The following is a 22237-nucleotide window of genomic DNA, read 5'->3' as shown; positions in this document are numbered from 1 at the left end:
ATTTAAGAGTAAGCTAAGAACCGTTATTTTCTGGAAGCAACAGTTCATCATCTCAGAAGTAAACTGCTAAACCAACAAAGAACAAGTCTTCTTCTTACTTGTAAGAAAGTACTCATCTGGTTTAACCTAAAAGGCGCTTCCGAATCTGCAGAGAAAGAAAGAAAGTAAGTGAACTTATCATGCAAGGTAAAGTTGAGTTTTGTTTTTCTTCCTAGTTTCGCTTTCTTTTCGATTCTGTTGTGCTGAATGAATGTCCAGATGAAACTTCATACTTTTGCTTAATCTTACCTCAGGCAGTTTCTGTCTGTACACGACATCCAACCGCGCATCAAGGGTGTTTTCGCACACAATCTTCCCGTCTTGGGAGGCCACCACCACTCCACCAGAACTTCCAAACAATCAAACCAAACAAAATGATAATGTGCATACAGCAGCCTATTGCATATATGTGCACAAATCAATGCAAGAAGAAAACTGAGGTAATGAGCAGAAAAGAATACCAATAGGGTTCATGGGAATCGCCGCCCTTCGGAGGAGGTGGGAGAAACACACGATCGTCGACAGTGATTTTGGGGGCAGGAACATTGGCTTTATCAGCATAAGCTTTCTTTACTTCCTCCAACACAGACTCAACAACCTTTTTGTCAACCTCTCTGCACCTCAGCAACACTGCTGGCTCCTTTAGCCGCAGTAAACTCTATAAACATACAAGTTCAAGAACATTTCCGGCACTTTAGATTAATACGTACAAACACAACCGGTTACAAACATTAAAGAGGTACTAAATCGTGGTTTATAAGCGACGATTTAAAGTTATTCTTCTTACGATGGTTGAGTACCTGAACAATCAAGTCTTTGAGGAGCTTCTTGTATGCCTTCTTGCCATCAGCAACTTTGAGAAGATCCTTGCCAGCAGATTCTTTCATGGAATTTACAATGTCATCTTGCGCTTGAAGAACTTTTATACGCGACGCGTTCAATTGCATCGAGTATTCGCTACGTACACCAAAATCAAACCCTTAAGTAATCACTAATAATCTTTTCAAGATAAATGGTAAAGATTAAGTGATGGATTAGCTTAGTGAGGATGAATGAAATAAATAAACTCACATTTTCTTTTTGACGTCCACCTGCTTTGCCTTGCGGTCATATTCTTGTCTGATCTTTTTCTTTTCAGCTTCAACTATTTGCAGTTTCTCAATGTTAAACTCCTGTCAACAAATTACTGAAAACAAATTAAAATCCCCATAAATATCAACTATTTATGCAATCAAATGTAAAAAAAAAAAAAAAAACAATGTTCCGATTGCTAATTTAATTTTCTAGGAACGAATCGAAGCGATGCATGACTGCCTACTGGTCCATTACATGTGCTTGGGTAGCAGTTTTGTATAGATGTATCACCATGCTATCAACGACTTTGAATTATAAGTTATTGTCTTTCAAGGAGATGGAATAGAATAACCCGATTGATGCGTAATGATCATACGTCTCTAATGTATATTGTATGCCCTCTTCCGGGAGTCTATTCATATTCATAGCTATTACCTTGACGGTTTGATTTGACATTATTAGTATATCGATATTTCCCCCTAATCAAATACTTCAGTAAATTTGTCGGTACATATTGCAGATTTTTTATTCCACCAGTAGATTGTGACAGCAAGACCACACTACACCACTTAGAATACCTAAGTACTCAAAATTAACAACATTATTATGATCACAGTCATGAAAATTGCAGTTGGCATGCTATGCAAATTGCAGTTGAGTGTAGAAAAAAGAAATGTATTATAAAGTACCTCCTCAGCAGAGACAGAAATCTCATTGGCTTTCTCTTCAGCCTCTTGGCGAATGAATCTGACCATCTGCTGAATCTGCTTCGACACATCTGCATCGTTCATCCTGTCAAGATTAAGATTGAACGTAAATGAATACGGATACGAATACAGATACGAGGTATGTATAGTGTGTTTAGAAGACTCTTGAGAAAAGCCCTCTCAGAGGGAATAATCTTGAATGCAAGTTAAGAAATGGGAGGAAAAAGGTGGAGTTGTAGTTTGTGCGACAAGCATTCCAATTAATCTGTGTTGAATAATGCCTATGTGAGAAGATTCGTCCGAACTTTTTGGAGTTTGAATACTTCCACATTTCCTCCTTGTTTCCCGAATATCTTTTCCATTGTTTGAGAGTTATATAACATGTACCAAAGATTCACATTGTTGGGCCGAAATTCATGGATTTATGTATTTTGTGAACATGGATTTGTAAATGTGTTTACTGCTACTCATCGATCTATATATCTATATATGTACATTTAAAATGATTGTGAACTGAGAGGGCTAGTATGGACCGTTACCTTGTATACTTCCTTTCTAATTTCATGTGTGGATATGATATCCCACCTAGAGTACTTTTTTTGTCTTGATTTCATGAGTGTTTTTGGAACCCTACTTTACTTTTAGTAGGTTCCATGTGGTTTTGGAACACTAGTTTTGTTCGGTTCCATGAGAGGTTCTAGTTGCCTACTTCATGTTAAATTTCATGAGAGGTTCTGGAATCTTGCTCTATTTCTTTGAGAGGTTTAGGAATCCTATGCATAACTTCTATATGGTTCCATGACAGGCCCTACTTTGTGTATCCTTGCTATCCAGTCCCATGAGGTTATGGAACGCAAAGTTTATGACGTCGCCCTAACCCTATTATTTTATTATATACATATGTGAAAGAAAAGCACGTTGAATTCTTGTGTGGATTCAATTGTGATTTGTGAGTGAGGATTATATTATATGCAAAGGATTGTGAAATGTTTTATAAATGAGATCAATTGACTTTATTCACATATGCGTCATATTAGTGTCACTCACATGAGCTTTATTTTTAATTATCTCTTCTTTGTAGTTGTGCAAGGAATGCCTTGCACTTTGATAACTCTTATACTGGATGCCCTAAAGACTTTTCTGTTTAATTTTATGTTTCTTCTAATAAAAAATTAAATAAAGAGCAATTGAAATTTAAAATTACGAAATTGCCCTCCAAAATGTAAATATCAAAATTTAAAATACGAGTAAGTAATGAACGACAATAAATACGGTGACATGCATCTAATTTGAAAGTTATGGAAAAGTAAGCTGAAGATGCAAAATGCAAAAGTTTGAGATACTCGAAAGTATTTTTCTTCTTATGCGAATCTTATTATATCATGATTTAAGGCACAACGTAAAATAGATTTTATATAATTATACTTTTCCGATAATATACATAGTAAAAGTAACAAGACCTCCACTAGTAACTCTGATAATATAAGGGTTTAGGGTTTGGTAATTCAGTTCATTAAGGGACAAAGTACATGGGATTTGGAAGCTTAAAAGTGCGGTTGCCAACACAATCTCCTTGAAGATCAGTCCACTGGTCTCCTATATTTCCCCAAATTCTGTAACCTTGTTCTACCAATTGCCTCCGAACGTTTGATTTGTACACAACTGCGCTCTGCCCTTTGTAAACTGGAGTCCTGCAATTAGGCACAGCGAACTAAATTAGGTAGTGACACAACAATAACAAACTAACTTTAGGTTGAGACACTACAATAATACTTGCCAATGTCCAATTACTTTCTTTAATTACTTAATCCCCAACCCATTAGAAGAATATATCAAGTTATTGAAACCTAGTCAACATTTGGTAGGTAGTGACATGTATTGATTTTGTAATTAAGCAATAGGATTACTGTAGAAGTGGAATTTTATTGTGACGGTTAAATTGTCAAACAGCTAACAATTTATGCAATAATGTAAGTAAATGATTTATCTGATACTTTATGGACATACATATAACCGCATGTGTGGATTGACAACATAACGTGTATAACACTTACTGGATGTATTCTCAAAAGTTGACACTTCTTTGTTATTGACTCGGATAATTCCAATGAATCCAATCATTAGGCTAAATTTGATACGGCTCATTTGGGGTTGGTTAAATTTTTTAAAAGTAGTTTCTTTTAAAGTTGGGGCTTTAATTGTGTTTGGTAAATGAAAAAAATAGAGCTTTTTTTTTTTTTTTTTCCCAAAATCATGGGTCTAAAACATCAGAAAGCAGAAGTTGCTCTATACATAACTTTTAAAAAAATACACGTTCTTCATTGGAGATAGGTAAACAGTACCAATTAATAAAACTTATTCTCATCTATTTTTTTGCTAAAAGCACTTTTAGCATTATGGTTTACCAAATACTCACATGTTTGTTTTTCACAACACAATAAAAGCGAAGAAAAATCAGAGTAACCCTAAAATAGTCGTAGACATGCTTTTGACTTGGATTGCTTCTAGTGCAATGAATCTTTTTGGTCTTTCAAACCCACTTATCCATTCAAACATGACGGAAGATTTATCATCATGAGATTTTCCTTTTCTCACTCCTTTTTCTATTGAGCCAATTAATGAACTCCTATGCGGTTTGACAAAAATCATCCATCGTGATCAATGAAAGAGGGATGCATGCACATATAGTATCACACACCATAACATTCTTACCTCAAAATTAGCCGTTCGTAACCAACAAATCCCTGATCATGCAAGTTTGCGGTAGTAATTTGGCCTAGGGTCGCTTCATCTCTTCCTGTGACCATGAACACCTTAAAGCCACTATTCACCAGCTTGCTAAAAAGTCCCAGCATACCAGGAACTGCTGGGCACCCTCCAGTCATTGCCCATGCCTTGAACCCAGATGAATCAAAAGGATCGCACCTGTATATTACAAAGTAGTCATGGCAAAATGAACTAGTAAATTCATAGGCTTAAATGTAAGCAGAACGTTCTCTTGACTAACAATGTGCAAATATATGATACTAATAGACTTCTGAGAATCTTAACCCCGCATTTTAACAAGAAAGTTCTAAACAATATGCATAAATGAATCTCTTGTTAGAGCGTAGGAACACAAGAAGCTTATATTGTTATACTGTGAATCTGAACCATACATGGTTGATGTATTTTTACTTTATTTGACAGTCTGACAATATATTTATCTGAAAACATAACTAAACATTACCCTATAAGTTTTGTAATATTTTAACATATATATTACGTACCCGTATCGCTTGCTCTTGTAGTAGAAAAGATTAGATATGCAAGTGTCATCCACGTCCAAAATCCAAGCATCCATGCCATCATCAGATAAAGCTATTCCAATCGCATAGCTAAGAACTTGGCCAACGATAAAATCAATGTCCCGTTCATACTGACCTCCGATCATGTAACTTTCGACATAGCGAAAGCACTGAATTGGCACCGTGCGCCACCCACGCATAGTGTTGGTCTCCACCGCCAGTCTCCAACTCAAACAGAAGCTGCTGTCGGACTGCGGCAGGCTTGGCCTATGGCAAGGCTTCACACTAGTTGCCTTGGAGAGTAAGGCCAGAAACAGAAGAACAAACGCCTCATGGGTCCGCTTCATCATTGCTCTAATATTCATGTGTGCTTAGTTTTATCTACAAAGAGAAGCAAATAAAATGGGAAACATATAACAAATTAATAAATAAATATGAAAATTTCTGGTTTTAAATGGGAAACACATATACAGGAAAACCTTCTCCCGAAGACGGCGACAAGAAAGTGTGTGGTTGCCGGCCGGAGGAAATAACAAAGTAAGTTTCCCAAATCAACCCAAATGGTTTTGGAGAAATTACAATCAAAAGAGCTTAAGAAAGAGGTTAGGGTTGACGAAATCTTTTGGGACTTTTGCATGTCATTTTCGTGGCTTTAACAAGGAAAGTGTGTTTTGGGCAATTTAAATATTTTGTTTCAACTTGTAAAATACAGCAGCTCAACTGGTGAAATGAGCCAAGTCAACTCATGAACTAAAAATCGACAAAGACCGAAGACTTATATAAGTTGTATGGCTGAACAACCTGGAAATTTCCAGGTAAATTATCCAAATTATAAATTTTTGAAGGAATATATTCATCCCCACATTGTTAAGCAAGGAGGGAACAAATGTTTTGATCGAATCACCAAAAATAGGATTTGAGGGTTGAAGAGAAGTTATACTTAAAAAACTATTAAAAAATATTGGAGTAAGAGAGACATCGTGGAAACTTCATCAGCACAAAAAATCTGACTTTAATTAGGTCTCTGCTGTTGTGATTTCAAAGGAAGGAACTTGAACTATACGTAAATCATTTTATATAGGAATTGAAATATTTTCTTGCCAAAGTACAGTAATAAATTTTAAAAAAGAAAAGAAAAAAAAAGGACTCGTGTTGCAGATATGGCATCATTTGTGTATACGTATGAAAGACTACGTAATGACCAACAATTGTCATTGGTTCAAAATTTGATTACGGTTGATTTGTAGAAGTACAATACGTTTCCACTAATTAGAGCGGCTCAAAGTGTACGCAATCTATTAATCCACATTTAATTACTTTTAATACAAGTTTATTTGTAAGTGATTTGTAATTCAATTGGTTAAGAACATTCGTTTATTCATTCGAGATTTCGTGTTTGAATCTCCCTTTCCGGAGTTTAAATGGTTAAGTGTAGATTATTCTATATCACTTATAAAAAAACAAGGTTATTTAAATTTTGATTACAAATTTTAAGGACAAATACGTGGAAGTAACCGAAAAACATAGAAATAGGGAAGATGAAGGAAATGGAATCTGGAGCAACCAGATCCTCCTAATTGATTTGATTCCTGATTTTTAAATTTTGATTACAAATTTAAGGAGAAATTCAAACTTTTTATATGTTTATCTGTGTTAATAAATACATAGAAACAGTTGAGAAGTGAAATAATTCCCATACTTTAGTAAACACATAAAACTCAAGAATCAAAATGGTTCTAATTCATATTCCCTGTAAGTAAACATGTATTAATTGTTAAGGACAACTAATATATAGATAATAGATGAAAAGGTTGTGATCAATCTCACAAAAGGCAACGATAGACAATTAAAAATTAAAGCTCATAACATGTGATAATTAATGAGAAAGAATGTAACCTACATGCATTGAGAATAAAAAAATGGAAAATATATACATAAGACTCAAATGTATGTCATGTAATTGTAACAAAAGATTACCATGGTTTTAATAAAACACAATCAATGTTGTAAAAATTGCAATTTGGAGCTTCTCCTTCAGAAGCTGCTAGCTTCCTACTCTTTAACTACTACTGCAATAGCCAATATATAGCTGATCTTCAGCTGCCCACAAACTAGTAAACTACTGCTAAGCAGGTAAGAATTTGAAGGTGATAAATGACATCAAGAATCATGATAGATTTAGACAAGGAATGAAAGAACTGAACCCTTGTAGATCCTTAAGTAGCAAAAATGTTGGGTGGGACGGCGTCATAAACCATGAACAATTGCGATGGTGGAGAGATACGTGTAAGAATGGCATGTATGGTCTAATATACTGAGATCAACCCTGGAGGTTTGTGGGGAAGGGTTAAGAGCAAAAGTGGGAATATAGTCACAGCCCACATGTCCTTACAGAAGTAGTGGATCTGCCGTCAGACTACTATGCACAAACACAAATATACTGCACCATAGTACACACCTATTGCATTTCTCTGTGTTGGGACAAATTATATCAGACAGTTTCAATTGGTATGTTTTTGCCACTTCCACAATGCACCGACCAACCAAAAGTCGGTGTGGCCAACATGTAGAAGAATGCACATGCACAGTGCAAGTTAGAAAACGATTTATATTTTTTTTTAGGTCCATTTGCAACAGAAAATACTTCACTTCTTCGTTCTTGAAATGAATCAATTATTTCTTCTAGACAAACTATAATTATATATATTTGATGTATTGCATTTTTTTAATGAACGATATTATCTTGATGTATTACATTAGAATTGAGCAAATTGGTGTTCCATTGCAATCTAATATGAGGCAGACAGATATATTTTTGGTGTATACTTTGTGGTTGTAAAAACTCTTTTTTTTTTTTTTAGGAAATCTCGACAGTACGAGGGGAGTTTTATTGATAGAAAAAAAAAAAGGGTACACTTAGTGAGGGAGGATATAAACATAACTCCTCATAATACAAGAAAAAGCATTAAAAATACATGAAAATGAATTGTGGTTGTGGAAACTAACGTAACGCATGCTGCAATTAAGCACATTTTCAAAGCACTACTTATGGAGCATAATTAAGAATCTTCAACTTACCTCGTGTACAAGGCATCAATGGGCCAGTGGGACAGGTTAGAAAAGGTCATAGCTATACTCGTGGAGCACACACCAATTCGAGGTTATGGATCAAAAAAATCAAAGGCCATTGGAAATGAAGGTCAAAAGGGGATCTAAATGAGAGATTGGTGGGAGATTGTGGAAGTTCTTCAGTGAAGGATATCCTACGCGAGAAACTCTTGGGTACGGCCACTATATACAACATCACACTCACAAGATAATGAAGTTAAGGAAAACATTTTTTATGGCATAAACTTTGTGACGGATAATTTTGGCCGTCTCAAAAGAATGACCTTTCGAAACAGAACTTATGCCGTGTCAAAAGCATTGAGTCGTTACAACAACGGCATCGGGTAATCTCGTTGTCGCAACCTTGTTAGCATTTGCGACAATGGCATGTTGTCCGAAGGGACGTTTTCCCTAGTAATGTCCCATCCCTTGTAGCAAGCCCACTATGATTGGAGCAAACTGGATCTGCATTAAGGCATATCCTAGCTAGTTTAGGGTTAGGCCCCCCCAAACAATGAACCATTATATTAGCATGACACGTGGCTCTGGTGTTTGTCCAAACTAACGTTGCTTTCTTATTGATTTTATCATATTGTTACAGCCTTAGAGAAAGAAGCGTCAGAGAGATTCATGCATGTGAAGAAGGTACGTTGACAAGTTCTTTGAAGATGAAATAGTATTACGTGTTGTTTGCCAATTTATAGTCATGTATCCTTTACTTTTGGGGCACGATTCCTACCCAACCTCACATGCTTCAACTCGAATACCACCGACAGATTTTACTTTATATTATGATGATATAGCTTTGCTTCAAAGCAAAACTCCGATCTCACCAAATTTAATCCACCAGAAAAACCTTGGTAGTGCTAACTATATTTAATGTATAACACTAAGAAGCATCATGGATTAAAAAGTAAATCAATTGTAACTTCCTAAGTCCTACAGTCCAAATCATGTCAGTGCATATATTCATAATGACTTTTGTGATGAATTTTACGTATTTGCCCCAAAATTAATGTGTATTTTAAATTATTTATATGAGTTCATAATTAAGCTTGGTTTGGGAATTTGAGACGGATACCATAAAGTTCATGTAGCAATTTAGCGTTAACAATTTAAATTTAAAGAAACTGAAAGTTCACAATAGTTTTATTTTTCTTATTACATTGGAGGAAATCGAACTCCTTACTTATACACAAATTTTCATTGGTCTAGTAATTTAGTCTAGTATTATGGATGTAGTTGACAGATTTTTCGAAAATAATATTTTTAAAATTTATAATATTTCAAGGACTAAATCGATATTTCACTCTACATGAATTGATAACACATACTGAAAGGATCTTTTAAGTGGTGATGTGTGATTTTAGAGCATTTCCAATAACCTAGCTAAAATGAGGCTTTTTGGCTTTTTACCTAAATGAGGCTTTTTGACTTAGTACTACGGTCTAGTGGTGTTTTTCTTCACTTGTAAGTGAGAGGACTTAGGTTCGATTCTCGCCAAAGGCACATTATTGTTAGTTCATTGTGAGGCTAAGCACACCCCCTTCCCTTTAACGTAGATAATATCGTTTGTTCAAAACAAAAAACCAAAAAAAATAGAAAAAACAAGCTCCAACATGTTAGCTAATTAAATGACTAGCTATTTTAACTTTGCAAACAGTGATTAAATTTAGGTAAGAAGAAAGAGAGTTAAATTTTTACCAAACATTATTGCATTGTTTATGGGCTTCATGAGAAGAAATGGGTTGTTAAGATTATGAAAAAATAATCTCACTATATTTTAACTTAAGCTAAAATAGCTAATAATGTCCAGTAACCAGCCAAATTAATTTGAGTCAATTGGCTAACTATAATTACAAAAATTTAGCTAGTATTGTTAATTAAGTGTTCTTCCATTATTGTTTAAGTACTGGTTTGGTACTTAGATGTGCTTTTATAAAAAGTGGGTATCAAAAAAAGTTGATCTAAAAAAGATGTTTGGTAAACACTTAAAGACTAGCTTATTTTCACAGTTTTGTGTGAAAAAAAGCTAAAAACAGTGAACAGCAAAAATGAGCTTGTTCCCACAGCACAGTAGGAGCAGTTTTTTTTCAAAACACAACAATACAAAACTAGCTCTAAGTCTTCTTGGGATTAAGATGGTGATTTGCCATCAAGCCGTGTGACCCATCTTGGTTGTGCACATGTACATAAGAAGATAGTTAGCCAACGCTTGTCATTAACCAACTGCATGTCAAGTCCTTCATTTCGAGAGATTTTTTAGTGTGATTGGAATTCAGACTGTCGAGTTTATGATCCAAAGTGTTTATGTTATAAATCAATCTATAAATGTCATGTTTGAGAAAAATCAATTAAAACTAAGATCATTGAATTGTGTAAAAACATTGGATGGATAGTAAAAGCAAGGTCATCAAATTGTATAAAAACACTAAACGGATGGTAAAAGCATAATGAATTTTCTATCTATTTTCTACAGTTGATCAACTGAATGACCTTAATTTTAATGCATCAGACACGAAATTTTGAATAGAACTTCTACTCATCTTTCGGTATTCAAACGTTGCTCCTAAAAAAAATTAAATGGAGAAATCTTCAAGTTGCAAACCCCAGTAGAGTCAAATATGTCGGCTTATCACGTTCTGTAGTGGTTGTTTTTTGTCGGATTATTCGTCTCCAGTGCTTCTGCATGAGGAAGCATCACGTGGCTAAGTCATGCTGGGCTTCGTATGTTGGCCCGTAAACGCCGCACCCTTCGTTTTCTCACATGGTCCAGCACTATTGGGAGCTTCTGATTACCTGATGGGTAAGTCAGTCCCGGGACTATTTCATTGGAGAAGCTTGGATGCCATGGGCCACTGCTGCCCATTCGCGATTTCGGATTGCATTGTATTTAATGATTACGATATATTTGACAAAAATATATAACTATGATTATGATATAGTACCATGGTTGGTACCTCCTAGAAAATATTGTGTCACGTCCCTTTTCTAAATAAATAAAGTAATTAAATAAGGTGTCACGTTACATTTCTATTTAAACAGACCGAAAACTTTAGTACGCTCATGTCTATTCTATACGCCAAGATTTGCGGTCATTAAATCTTGATCTCTAAATATAAAAAGCTTTAACGATTTCACTATTAGGTTTTTTTTAGCTAAAATGATCACTGGATTTGCATAAACACATCACTTTGGTTCCTGAAATTTGAAATCAATAGAAGTGGTCCTTGAAATTGTCCATCATCAATCATTTTAGTCATTCCGTGCAAATTTCTGTTAAATAATAACCAAAATGATAAATATACTCTCAATTTAATAAATAATGGGCCAAATGATTTGACAAAAAGTAAAGGTATTTTGGTCATTTTATTCTTATTTAATGGAGATTTTTCACAAAATGACCAAATTGATTGATGGTGAACAAACTCAGGAACCAATTCTATTGATTTCAAATCTTAGGGACCAAAGTGAGAAATTATACAAATCTTAATGACCATTTTGACGAAAAAGCTTAAGTTGTATGGTAGTTGAATGAAAAAACATGAAATATTTCGATCATAAAAAAATTAATTCAATATTTGAGAGGCGTTTGATTAAAAGGTGAACATATATTTTGATCATGCATGGATTAAACGTGGGAGTCCCTTTTATGAGCTAAAGTTAATCAACCACCACAAAGTGTGTGTAAAAATTAAGATGCATGCGAAACACGTGAGCATAAAGGTAGCTAGGATTTTTCCATGCAAAGAGGATAATACGTTATTATATTCCCATCGAAAGCTTCATAAATAAGTGACAAGAAACATAGTCATTCGTTTTATGGAATATAAGATGAGTCAAATAATACATATTTTTTTTAATAAATGATATTATCTACGTTAGAATGAAGAGGATGAACTTAATCTCATTTTACACGAAGCAAATAAGATAACACCTACATATGATTGTCAGTTGTCAATGTATGTGAGATCTACAAATGAAGTCTGTGTGTAACGATGATTAAGTTGCACACATATAGGTAAACAACTCTTGCAAAATACCAAAATGGAAACCCTACGTTGCAAGTTAGCATATGTCACTTCTTTGTTTAATAATAGGTTGCAAAATGCTAAAATGGAAAAATAGAAAGTTAGCAACTACCTACTCAAATAAATATAGCCTAAATAATCCAAGTCATCAATTGTTAGGTTGGGGGGTTGGCCCTTAATCTTTCTTGAAAGATATACAATTACCAAGAAAGTCTATTGAGGTGGGTCCAATGATTTGATGATATGAGTAGGGATCATATCAATCAAATAGATATTTAATCATAATCATAATATAGCTTCCAATTAGATAAATCAATTCTCAAAGTCCTTTCAAAAGATTTCCATAAACAAGATTATTATATTATAGGGTAAAGCAAAATATAATTAAGTAATTAACAAAATAATTAGCAAAAAGGCCTTTTTTCCCACAAAAATCATGACAAAGGTTTTTTTTTTTTTTTTTTTTTGTTTAAGAGACCAGCTGATGGCGAAGGCACGTTTAATACATTTTTTAGGAGTTTAGAAGATTTACAAAGATATTTTAGGTTTTTTTTTTTTATTACATCGGATGATCTATCGGTGCTATAAATTAAATTCCAAAAGAATCGTGTAGAATACGGATATAAATTTGCTCCAACTCCAGTGAACATGATGATGATTGATGACCAATGGAGTAAAATCATGTGGCTAGTTTTGTTGTTGTTTGGTGTGTTCCTGTTGTGTGAATGACATATGAGGTTTATGGTTGTTTGATGGCTTTTGCCTTTGGTCCACTCACATGCCCTGAACGTTAGATTGGGACCCATACCAATTGTGAAAAGAGTAAGATTCTCTTCCTTCCTAATTCATTCTTCCTTCCATCCTCTCATATTTAAATGGTTACAATTACATCACATTTTCTTCTCTCCTAATTCATCCTCCCTTCCATCCTCTCATATTTAAACGATTACAATTACGCCACATCTACATCTTATTTTGAATTTTATGTATTGAAAATAAAATAAAAAAAAATATATATATATATATGAGATAATGAGATGGTAATAGGAGGAGTGAGAAGGGAATGGAAGTGACTGACCTTCTTCTTGCAATTTGTTTGTCAGTCCCTGACACACCACCATGAATGGGAATGAACACCTATTGGCCACACTTTGTGTATTATTATTCCACTGATGTTCTCGAGAAAAATTTATTAGCATGCTAGAAATACGATTCAGTATATGAAGTATTATAAAAATATAAATAAAATTGAGAAATTCCTCAGTGTGTTAGCAATACGATTCAGTATATCAAGTGTTATAAAAAAAATAATTGGAATGAAAAAATTTCTCAGTGTGCTAGCAATATGATTTAGTATATCAAGTGCTATAACAATGTAACTGCAACGTTTAGTAGAATCTTACAACTAACCGTTAATTCACTCGTAACAACACCATAAAGTAGTAGAAGAAGAAGCATCTTCCCATTACCCAATGCTCCAATGACCCCCAAAATAAAAAATTCAGAGTAAAGCTCGGATATTTAACTGCACTGTTGCAATTCCAGTTGCAATTCGACAGATCTGAACGCTCCAGCATCCGCTCTCTCTCTCTCTCCCTCTCTCTCTCTCTCTCTCTCACATGACGTAAACGTGATAACGAAAGAGAAGCTCGATATGCTGTCTCTCTTTGCATCTACGACACTCTCTCTTTGCACCATCAGATCTCACTCTCTCTCTCTTACTCTCTCTCGCTCCTCCACTGCATACAATTTGCTGAAGAAACAGAGAGATATGGTGTGAGGGGCATAGAGGAATTGGGGAGCGATGATGAACAGGAATGTGAGGGAATCTCTGGCCGGAGGGAGGAACTTTCCGATGGGGTCGCAGCACCGGCGAGGTCAGAGCTTGAACTTGGCACCAAAGGACTCCGACGATGGTGGCTTGGATCTCTTCTCGAAGAGCCGCCGGACTCTCTCTGTAACTTCCTCCGACGAGTCTTCCGACGGTACGTTTCATCGTGCTGGTTATTTCCGTTTTCATCTTGGACAGAAATGTCCTTCCGTGTTTCATCAGTTTGGGTGTACAATTGGTCGTTGATGGGGAGGGCAGTTCGGTCATTTAAGCGAATCATAACTGCCTGAACCGACAACGAACCAATAGGATTTGGCGGCATCCTGTCCATGAGGATATAGATTCTCGATTTTGTTCACGACTAACCGCTCAACGGCGCCGTTGGTAGTTAATCAATTAAACGGCAGCGTTTTGATTGGAAGATTTAATTTTGATAATTTAGTTGAATTTTGAATTTCTTTTAATTGATTTGATTTTTTGCTCAAACAGTTTCTGTGAAATTGGGGAGGCTGTCAGTCGGATCGGCCAAGGTGGGAAGAACTGGCATTGATGATCTGTTGTCGTCTACAGATGGCGGAAAGCACGATTACGACTGGTAAGTCTAAAACCGCTAGATTAGATTAGAATATCGCTTGAATAAAAGAAGATATCTTTACTTGTTTTCGCGTTGAACCAAACCTTTTCTGATTTATATGTTTGTGTACATCTCTTCCACTGCATCACGATCATTTTTTCACATTCGATCGTGATGCAGTGGAAGAGATGTACACATTCGATCATCTTTTCGCGTTGAACCAAACCTTTTCTGATTTATATGTCTGTTAGATTTAATTTTAATTCACATTCGATCATTTTTTCGCGGCGAGATGTCGGTTTCAGAATCAACACTCAGAATAATTCCTTGATGACACGCCGGGGAAACGATAGATATAGTAGTGGGGAACTGGGGATACGTATCGATGCGAAATAGTTGGATTGAATGTTTTGTATAATGTTACCTGTATGATGTCAAATATTGTTGGTTTAAATTGTTAAATTGTTACCTCATGAAATTTGATGGTAATTAAATTACGTATCTATTTTATTACATTTTTGTGTCATCAGGCTTCTCACTCCTCCTGAAACTCCGCTTTTTCCTTCATCGGATGGAAGTGAATCTCAACCGTCCTTAGCTCCTCCAAGAAGAAGTTTAAGCAGACCGAGTTCTGCAGCTAAGCCTTCAAGGGTATGTCTTTGCCAGTTGAATTCATCCGTGTCAATCGTGAATTTCCGTTAGGAAGTGTTATACTTTCATTATTTTCTTAATTTTTATTTCTCTTGCAGCTTTCAGTTTCGCAATCCGAGAGTAACCATTCATCAAGACCTGCTAGAAGCAGTTCAGTGACTCGCTCTTCGACCTCTGCCTCACTATACAACAACTATTCCTCCAACAGATCCTCGAACATCCTTAACACCAGTTCAGCTTCGGTTTCTTCTTACCCTAGACCTTCATCCCCCATTACCCGCTCTCCATCTACGGCAAGGCCTTCCACTCCAACCTCTCGCCCAACGCTGTCACGGTCCACAACTCCTTCTAGAGCCCGTACAGTTTCAACCACCTCTTCCATCGAGAAACCTCGGCCAGTGCAAGGCTCATCAAGGCCCTCAACTCCTAGTAGTTCCAGGCCACAAATTCCTGCAAACTTGAATTCTTCACATGGTTCTCGACCAAACTCTCGTCCATCTACTCCCACTCGTCGGAGTTCATTGCCTTCTTTGTCTCCAGCATCGAGTCCTTCACCATCAGTTGGTCGCGGTGTTCTGTCAAATGGACGCAGTTCAGCACCCTCATCGCGACCAAGCTCCCCTAGTCCACGTGTCCGTCCCCCACCACAACCAATTGTACCTCCTGATTTTCCTCTTGACACACCGCCAAACCTTAGAACAACATTACCAGACAGGCCAATTTCTGCTGGTAGATCCCGTCCTGGCACTGCTTCCACAATGAAGGGGAAGCCAGAACCCCCAGCTCCCACAATTGTGCCAAGAAGACAGTCATCACCCATTGTCTCAAGGGGAAGACTCACAGAGACCCCTTCCAGGGGACGTGTACATTCCAATGGTCACGTTCCTGATGTTCACGAGCCTCCTCGGAAGTCTACCAATATCCCTGATATGGGTATGCGGAAACCTGTGAAGTCTTCAACACCACCCGCAGACAGCACCGGATTTGGGAGGTCTATCTCGAAGAAATCCCTTGACATGGCTATCCGACATATGGTATAAATCTCTTTCCTTGGCATCATATAAATGAAGTTTCAGATTGTGAATTTACTCTTCGTATTGTCTTGTGATGCATATCATTGTATTAAATTCGTATAATGGTTGCTATCCCGGTATGAACGTAGATGACAACTTTAGTCTGCCGTACACCATGTGAGAAAAAGAACAGTAATTTGTCCAGTCTGTTTGTACTAATTGTAGCCAAAGATTTAATAATTTTTTTCAAATTCGTAAGACAAATTTTGGAACAAGTTAATAGATTCTAATGCTTGATCTACTATCTGATGCAGGATATAAGAAATGGATCAGCAAATGCTCGCCAACTTTCAGGCAGCACCCTCTTTCCTCAGAGCATTCGATCATCCACTTCCGCTCCCAAGGCCCAGTCTGTACGCGCATTGAGCACGCCAGCATCCGCCCACATTAACGGAAGCCACCAAACCAACAGTAACGGATTTTTCTCAGAGAATGGACACATTATGAATAGGCATGTAGAAAACGGAAATGAGGCAGACAGCAGACGATACTCTGCAAAACTGAGTGAAGTGGACATCTACGAGAGCTCGCGTTATGATGCGATATTGCTGAAAGAAGACATGAAGAACACGAACTGGCTGCACAGTTTGGATGATAAACTTGATCAAGGACCCATCTTCGATAACGGATTCGAGCATCTGCCTGAACCTTTCGGGCTCTTATAACACCTGGTGAGCAAGTGATGTTATTGTTTTTTTCTTCTTGTTTTAAGTTATCTGGTTTCTTAATATGGGATGAATCCGCTTTAAAACAGAAGAATGAAGAGCCAAGTACTTGTATTTTTGCAGTGAAATCAATGCATTTTATTAGTGTTGGTGTTCTGTATTTGCAATTAGCCTCCTAAACCAAAAAATTTAATTTCTCGAATTCTTTGAATTGTGATGCATCATTTACCTGTCTGTCGAAAGAGCTTTGAGAATTGAAAGTCTTTCCGGCACCATTGTTAATCGACGATGCCATTGTTGTAACTTTTTTATTTTTTATTTTTTTATTTTTATCCTACCCTAGTTACGGTGAGGGGATTCGAACTTGGTGAAGGGAGACGGCACACTGTCCTAAGCCAATTCGCTTAATCCACGTCTGTAGCCATTGCTAGTAACTTAAGTGGGCCAAGAAATGGAGACTCGAATTTTGGGTTGAATTAAAAGCCCAAGAAGATTCAGAATTGTGGGTTTGTTTAGAGGCCCATTTGGGTCTATGGGCCAAAACAATTAAAAAATAAGTCAAGGGATGCTTAGCGACTGCCTTTATAGAAGTACTTTTGTTCGTAAGCGGTTTAGTATACATGTTTCAAATTTCAATTAGAAGCATGTTGAAATTTTTATTAAAAGTAGTGCTTCAAAAAAAAAAATACTTGGAGTTAGCACTGAACAGGTCTCTAGAAAGCGCAATTGAAACCGTCCAGAACATGCGTTAACCTGATTATACGTAAGAATTTCTTGTTTATTAGAATTTAATGTATTTCGCTTCGATGTACGTCTCTCAAACGAGAACCAGAGAGGGAAGGGGGAAGGTATGATGCAGCAGCTGATGAGGACCACTGAAACAGGCCACGGTACCAAGGAAAGGAGGGGACCTCCTTTCTTTTTCCAGATTTTTCTAAATAATATGAAAGCAACTATTTGTTTTTGAATTTACCAACATATATTCATACACCACCAGATCTGAAATCAAGAGCAAAGCAAAGGACTTTTCTTCGTGTCATTTATTTCTTGAAAGAAACTTCAAGATTCAAAAAAATGCATCGAATATGCCGTTGAATTAATATTTTCTCCCTAATTTATAAGTAGGACGATTCAAACTTGAATCCGAGAAAGCATGCACACTGAGTGACTAGTCCAACTCACGATAACTATGTATCGGTATATGCCTCTGAGTTGTTTGTATTTATTTTCTTTTGAAATCGAAAAGTGTCACTGTAACAGTATTAAATAGATTTTAGAATAATCATGAACCAGGGTCGGTCCAATTTTGTGAATATCACATGTCCTTGGCATTCAACCCGCATTTGTCAATTTGTAATTAATAGCATGCATATAATTTTATTAAGTAATGTTATTCTTATCATAATTTTATACCACGTTTCTTTACCATTTTAGGTAGTAGATGAGTTGGACAAACCACATCGTTTGATTTCAATTTCAATTTTTTTATTAATTAAAACACTTCAATAAGAAAATTGCAGACTTCAAGTCTCTCTCTTGCACTAATAACTTAACTGGGTATGAACCCTAATCCGCCAGACAAAGTTGATTTTGACTCCTAAGTCTCATGAAAGCTAAGACATTATTTAATGAAATAATCAGATGAAATCCTTCTACTAAACCACAAAATAAAATTTGAAAAGAAAAAAAAAAAAATCACGAGCAAAGAAGCCATGGAGGAGCAGTGAAGATTGGAGAATGAGGGGGGAGATTGGGGCTACGGGGATCAACAAGAGTTTGGAGATCAAGCTTGATCATAATCATGGAAATCAATAGAAATCAATGAAAAAACAGGCGTCAAGAAAAAAAGGGAAGGAAGAAGCAGAATTGAAAGGAAAGGAAGAAGGAGGCTCCTCGTATACTACAATCATCATTTAATTAACCAATTTTTTAAAATAATTATTAATTTTTTAAAATAATTTTTAATTGAAATTAAATGCTGATTAATTTAAATGATATGGCTGTACACATCAGATGCCACCTAAGGTGGTATAAAAATATGGTAAGAATAGCATTACTCGATTTTATTTGATATTTTTGGATTCATAATAACGTGCATGTTCCCGTAAGTTATATTTGTGGATGAATCATTGCATTTTCTCATTCGTTCTTAAGCGAGTTCAAATCTTCTACATTCATTTTGTGTGTGGCATTTTGATTTTATATTTAATTGATACGTATTAAATTTATAGACAATAAGTTAAGGAGAATTAAGTTTACGAACACGCATCAATTAATGATAATTGCCATAGAAATGTAACAAATAAAATAAGCGTAGAAGATTTGAACTCTTTTCAAGCTATAGTGTATTTTGGGTTGGTGGCTTATGACCCAGAATTTAATAACATGTTTGGTGTCTTTTAATACATATGGACCTATGATTTGTATATGTTTGGTGTATAATAATATCGCATACAACCACCTTTACCGACGCCAAAATATTATATTTTCTAATTTTCTACTTATATCCATTAGTCAACGCTATGGTGGATGTTTTCATATATGGGATTTAAATGTTGGTGACGAGAAAGCGATTATCAACCGTTAATACATCGTGAATATGCATTGACGTTTGAGATACGTTCGCTCACGCGCGAACAACTATCCAATTACAGCAGCTCTTCCGGTGATCATAAACAAACGTAAAGAACACATGCTACAACATGGGCTTTGGCAAAAGTCGCTGTCCAAATTGTTGCTTTCAGCCAATGACCATTCACCTTTCTTCTTCTTCATTTTTTTTTTCTCGATAACATGGCAGAAGAAAAGGAAACATTAAGGAACCACAAATTTAGCTGCAGCGACTCTAGAACAGTCATCCGAAAAAGTTTGAACTAAACAAGAAGAAGGCTCTGCAAGCTCTGGAAACTTCATCTCGCTGTTTAAACCCAATTTGGCTAACCCGTTAGCTACAAAATTACGCTCTCTATGAACGTGTTGCACATTACAACTCCAGTTCTCTATGATCAAACTTTCGCACTTCAAGACAAAACCATATAGAGGATGATTATTAAGGCTAGGCAAACCATGAATCAAAAAGACCACCAAAGCAGAATCAGCCTCCACATTAAGATGAGAGAAATTAGCAGCTTTAACTATTTTGAACCCATAAAACAAAGCCCAAAGCTCAGTATGGAGAACTTCCCCAACTATTTTTTAGCAATAAAACTAGTGATCCAGTTACTGTGCAATTCACTCTTTATATTTCCACTTTTTTTCTTTCCTTCTGAATTTAATGAATTTGTGGGTAGATTTTGATGTTGTGCATGCAAATGGTCAACAAAGAAAATTAATAAGGTATGGCTTATTGTACGTACTTCAAATTTTTGTGTCGTTTATTATTGATTGAGACGTGTTAAGTTTATGACCAACAGAATTAAAAGGGTTCAATCAATAATAAAGACTATATAAAAATCATAAACACAAAATAAATACAGAAAATTTGAACTCGCTACCAGACCCGTCCGTCCTCGGATCTTTTTTTCTTTTTTAGAATTTGGATGGAGCTGCACCACGTGAATTCCTGTATAAAAATAAAATAGTTGACATTTCTTTAGCTTTTTCATGACAGGGGTAACGTAAATTTTGGACTTTGTGATAAATAGTCAATTGTAAATTTCACTATCCACTGTCCCCCACTCTCAATCCTATATTTTAGAGTTGAACAGTAAAATTGTAAATAAATGTATTAAAACAATTTGGAGTGGTTAAAAGCACTTAAAAAGTAGTAGAAATTCTTTAAGAAGCACTTCAAAATATTTGTGAATGGTTTGTAGCAAATATTTTTTATTATAAACGCTCTTGTTAAAAATATTTTTATTAGAAATACATCACAACTTTCATTAAGATTTGAAGTTCTTTCTACAAGAGCACTTGAAAGTCCTTGCTTCTCCAAAAACCACTTCTACAATTCTTAAATACTTTTAATTTTTTCTGTCAAACGTGATTAAAAACATTTTAATTGTTAAAAAACGCTTTAAACCCTTTGCAAATGAGTTTTAAAGATTTCAATACACTCGTAGTAAGTATATCGCTTTCAGTAAAGTCGCTGACCAAATTATTGCTTTTAGCCAATGACCATTCACCTTTCTTCTTCTTCTTCTTCTTCATCAGGGTGAAATTCACTCTTTATAATTCTATTTTTTCCTTCTGAATTTCATAAATTTATGGGTAGAGTTTGCTGTTGTGCATGCAAATCGCCAACAAAGAAAATCAATAAGGTATGGCTTATTGTACCTGACTTCAAATCTTCTGCATCTATTTTATGTGTGTCGTTTATTATTAATTGACACGTTTAATTTTAATAAGGATTAAATTTATAACACGTATCAATCAATGATAAAAGCTATAAAAATATCACACACAAAATAAATACAGAAGATTTAAACTCGCCGCGGACCATCAATCCTTGGATCCATTTTAGAATTTGGAAGGAGCTGCATCACGTGAATTCCAGTAAAAAATAATATAGTTGACATATCTTTTGCTTTTGCATGACAGGGGTAACGTAATTTTCGGATTTTTGTCAACAATAGTCAAAAGTAAATTTCACTATTCACTGTTCCATTCTCAATCCCATTTTGGAATTGAACAGTAAAATTGTAGAAAATTAAAAAAAAAAAAAGCCTTAACTTGGGTCATGTTTGGAAGTATATTAAAACAATTAGGAGTGTTTATAAGTTGTTAAAAGCGCTTAAAAAGTGTTAGAGATTCTTCAAGAAGCACTTCAAAATTATTGGTATCCTTTTTGTACAATTTACGCAGCAAATATTTCGGGTTACAAACGCTCTTGTTAAAAATACATCAAACTTTTTATTAAGATTCCAAGTTCTTTCTAGAAATGCACTTGAAAATCCTTTCTTCTCTATAAACCACTTCTACAATCCTTAAACACCTTTAATTTTTTTCTATCAAATATATTTAAAAACACTTTCAATTGTTAGGAAAATGCTTTAAACCCCTTGCAAACGAGTTCTAAAGATTTCAATACACTCGTAGTACGTATATCACTTTCAGTTAAAGAAAGAACTAATAAAAAGTCCCTCTCAAAATAATTTTTTTAATTAAAAAAAACTTAGACAACTTTATTATTATGAAGGACTTTTTTATATTATAAGGACAAAAATCAAAGTCAAATTCAATTTTTTAAATATTGATA

The 22237-nt window shown here is 35.4% G+C and overlaps 3 protein-coding genes across 6 annotated transcripts; 1 reads left to right on the top strand and 2 right to left on the bottom strand.

Moving 5' to 3' along the window:
- Positions 1–10: 10 nt before the first annotated feature.
- On the bottom strand, positions 11–2123 carry LOC103960188 (V-type proton ATPase subunit E2-like). The gene is made up of 6 exons (XM_009372611.3): positions 1803–2123; positions 1111–1211; positions 840–996; positions 501–697; positions 289–388; positions 11–145 (listed from the first exon to the last, which is right to left on the bottom strand). The coding sequence occupies exons 1-6, from the start codon at positions 1902–1904 to the stop codon at positions 122–124; spliced, it is 681 nt and encodes a 226-aa protein (XP_009370886.1). The 5' UTR covers positions 1905–2123; the 3' UTR covers positions 11–121.
- A 1037-nt stretch (positions 2124–3160) lies between these two features.
- LOC103960190 (acid phosphatase 1) lies at positions 3161–8375 on the bottom strand. 4 transcript variants are annotated; one of them, XM_048575712.1, is made up of 4 exons: positions 8186–8375; positions 5090–5488; positions 4533–4745; positions 3161–3511 (listed from the first exon to the last, which is right to left on the bottom strand). In XM_048575712.1, the coding sequence occupies exons 2-4, from the start codon at positions 5470–5472 to the stop codon at positions 3334–3336; spliced, it is 774 nt and encodes a 257-aa protein (XP_048431669.1). In that variant the 5' UTR covers positions 5473–5488; positions 8186–8375; the 3' UTR covers positions 3161–3333. The 4 variants fall into 4 exon arrangements, with proteins under 4 accessions (XP_048431669.1, XP_009370889.1, XP_048431665.1 ...); XM_009372614.3 differs by lacking the exon at positions 8186–8375 and adding an exon at positions 7085–7746; XM_048575708.1 differs by lacking the exon at positions 8186–8375 and adding an exon at positions 5579–6989.
- Positions 8376–13669: 5294 nt separating this feature from the next.
- On the top strand, positions 13670–17200 carry LOC103960206 (mucin-5AC). Its single transcript, XM_009372638.3, has 5 exons — positions 13670–14231; positions 14567–14672; positions 15182–15302; positions 15401–16336; positions 16630–17200. The coding sequence occupies exons 1-5, from the start codon at positions 14051–14053 to the stop codon at positions 17038–17040; spliced, it is 1755 nt and encodes a 584-aa protein (XP_009370913.1). The 5' UTR covers positions 13670–14050; the 3' UTR covers positions 17041–17200.
- The last annotated feature ends 5037 nt before the right edge of the window (positions 17201–22237 follow it).

Source organism: the organism of the source record quoted next, unplaced genomic scaffold, assembly GCF_019419815.1.
Source record: "Pyrus x bretschneideri cultivar Hongxiangsu unplaced genomic scaffold, Pyrus_bretschneideri_v1 Contig11, whole genome shotgun sequence".
In the NCBI taxonomy this organism is placed as follows: domain Eukaryota; kingdom Viridiplantae; phylum Streptophyta; class Magnoliopsida; order Rosales; family Rosaceae; genus Pyrus; species Pyrus x bretschneideri.
The sequence above is the reverse complement of the archived record's forward strand: the minus strand, read 5'-3'. Positions and strand labels throughout refer to the sequence as shown.

Excerpts from the sequence above, each read along its gene's own strand:
- LOC103960188 (XM_009372611.3), bottom strand. The coding sequence starts at position 1,904 with ATGAACGATGCAGATGTGTCGAAGCAGATTCAGCAGATGGTCAGATTC. Across the intron at positions 698-839 it reads TCAAAGACTTGATTGTTCAG|AGTTTACTGCGGCTAAAGGA; the intron begins GTACTCAACCAT and ends GTATGTTTATAG. Across the intron at positions 146-288 it reads ACAGACAGAAACTGCCTGAG|ATTCGGAAGCGCCTTTTAGG; the intron begins GTAAGATTAAGC and ends CTTTCTCTGCAG.
- LOC103960206 (XM_009372638.3), top strand. The coding sequence starts at position 14,051 with ATGATGAACAGGAATGTGAGGGAATCTCTGGCCGGAGGGAGGAACTTT. Across the intron at positions 14,673-15,181 it reads GGAAAGCACGATTACGACTG|GCTTCTCACTCCTCCTGAAA; the intron begins GTAAGTCTAAAA and ends TTGTGTCATCAG. Across the intron at positions 15,303-15,400 it reads CTGCAGCTAAGCCTTCAAGG|CTTTCAGTTTCGCAATCCGA; the intron begins GTATGTCTTTGC and ends TTTCTCTTGCAG.
- LOC103960190 (XM_048575712.1), bottom strand. The coding sequence starts at position 5,472 with ATGAATATTAGAGCAATGATGAAGCGGACCCATGAGGCGTTTGTTCTT. Across the intron at positions 4,746-5,089 it reads TACAAGAGCAAGCGATACGG|GTGCGATCCTTTTGATTCAT; the intron begins GTACGTAATATA and ends TGTAATATACAG. Across the intron at positions 3,512-4,532 it reads TACGAACGGCTAATTTTGAG|GACTCCAGTTTACAAAGGGC; the intron begins GTAAGAATGTTA and ends GCCTAATTGCAG.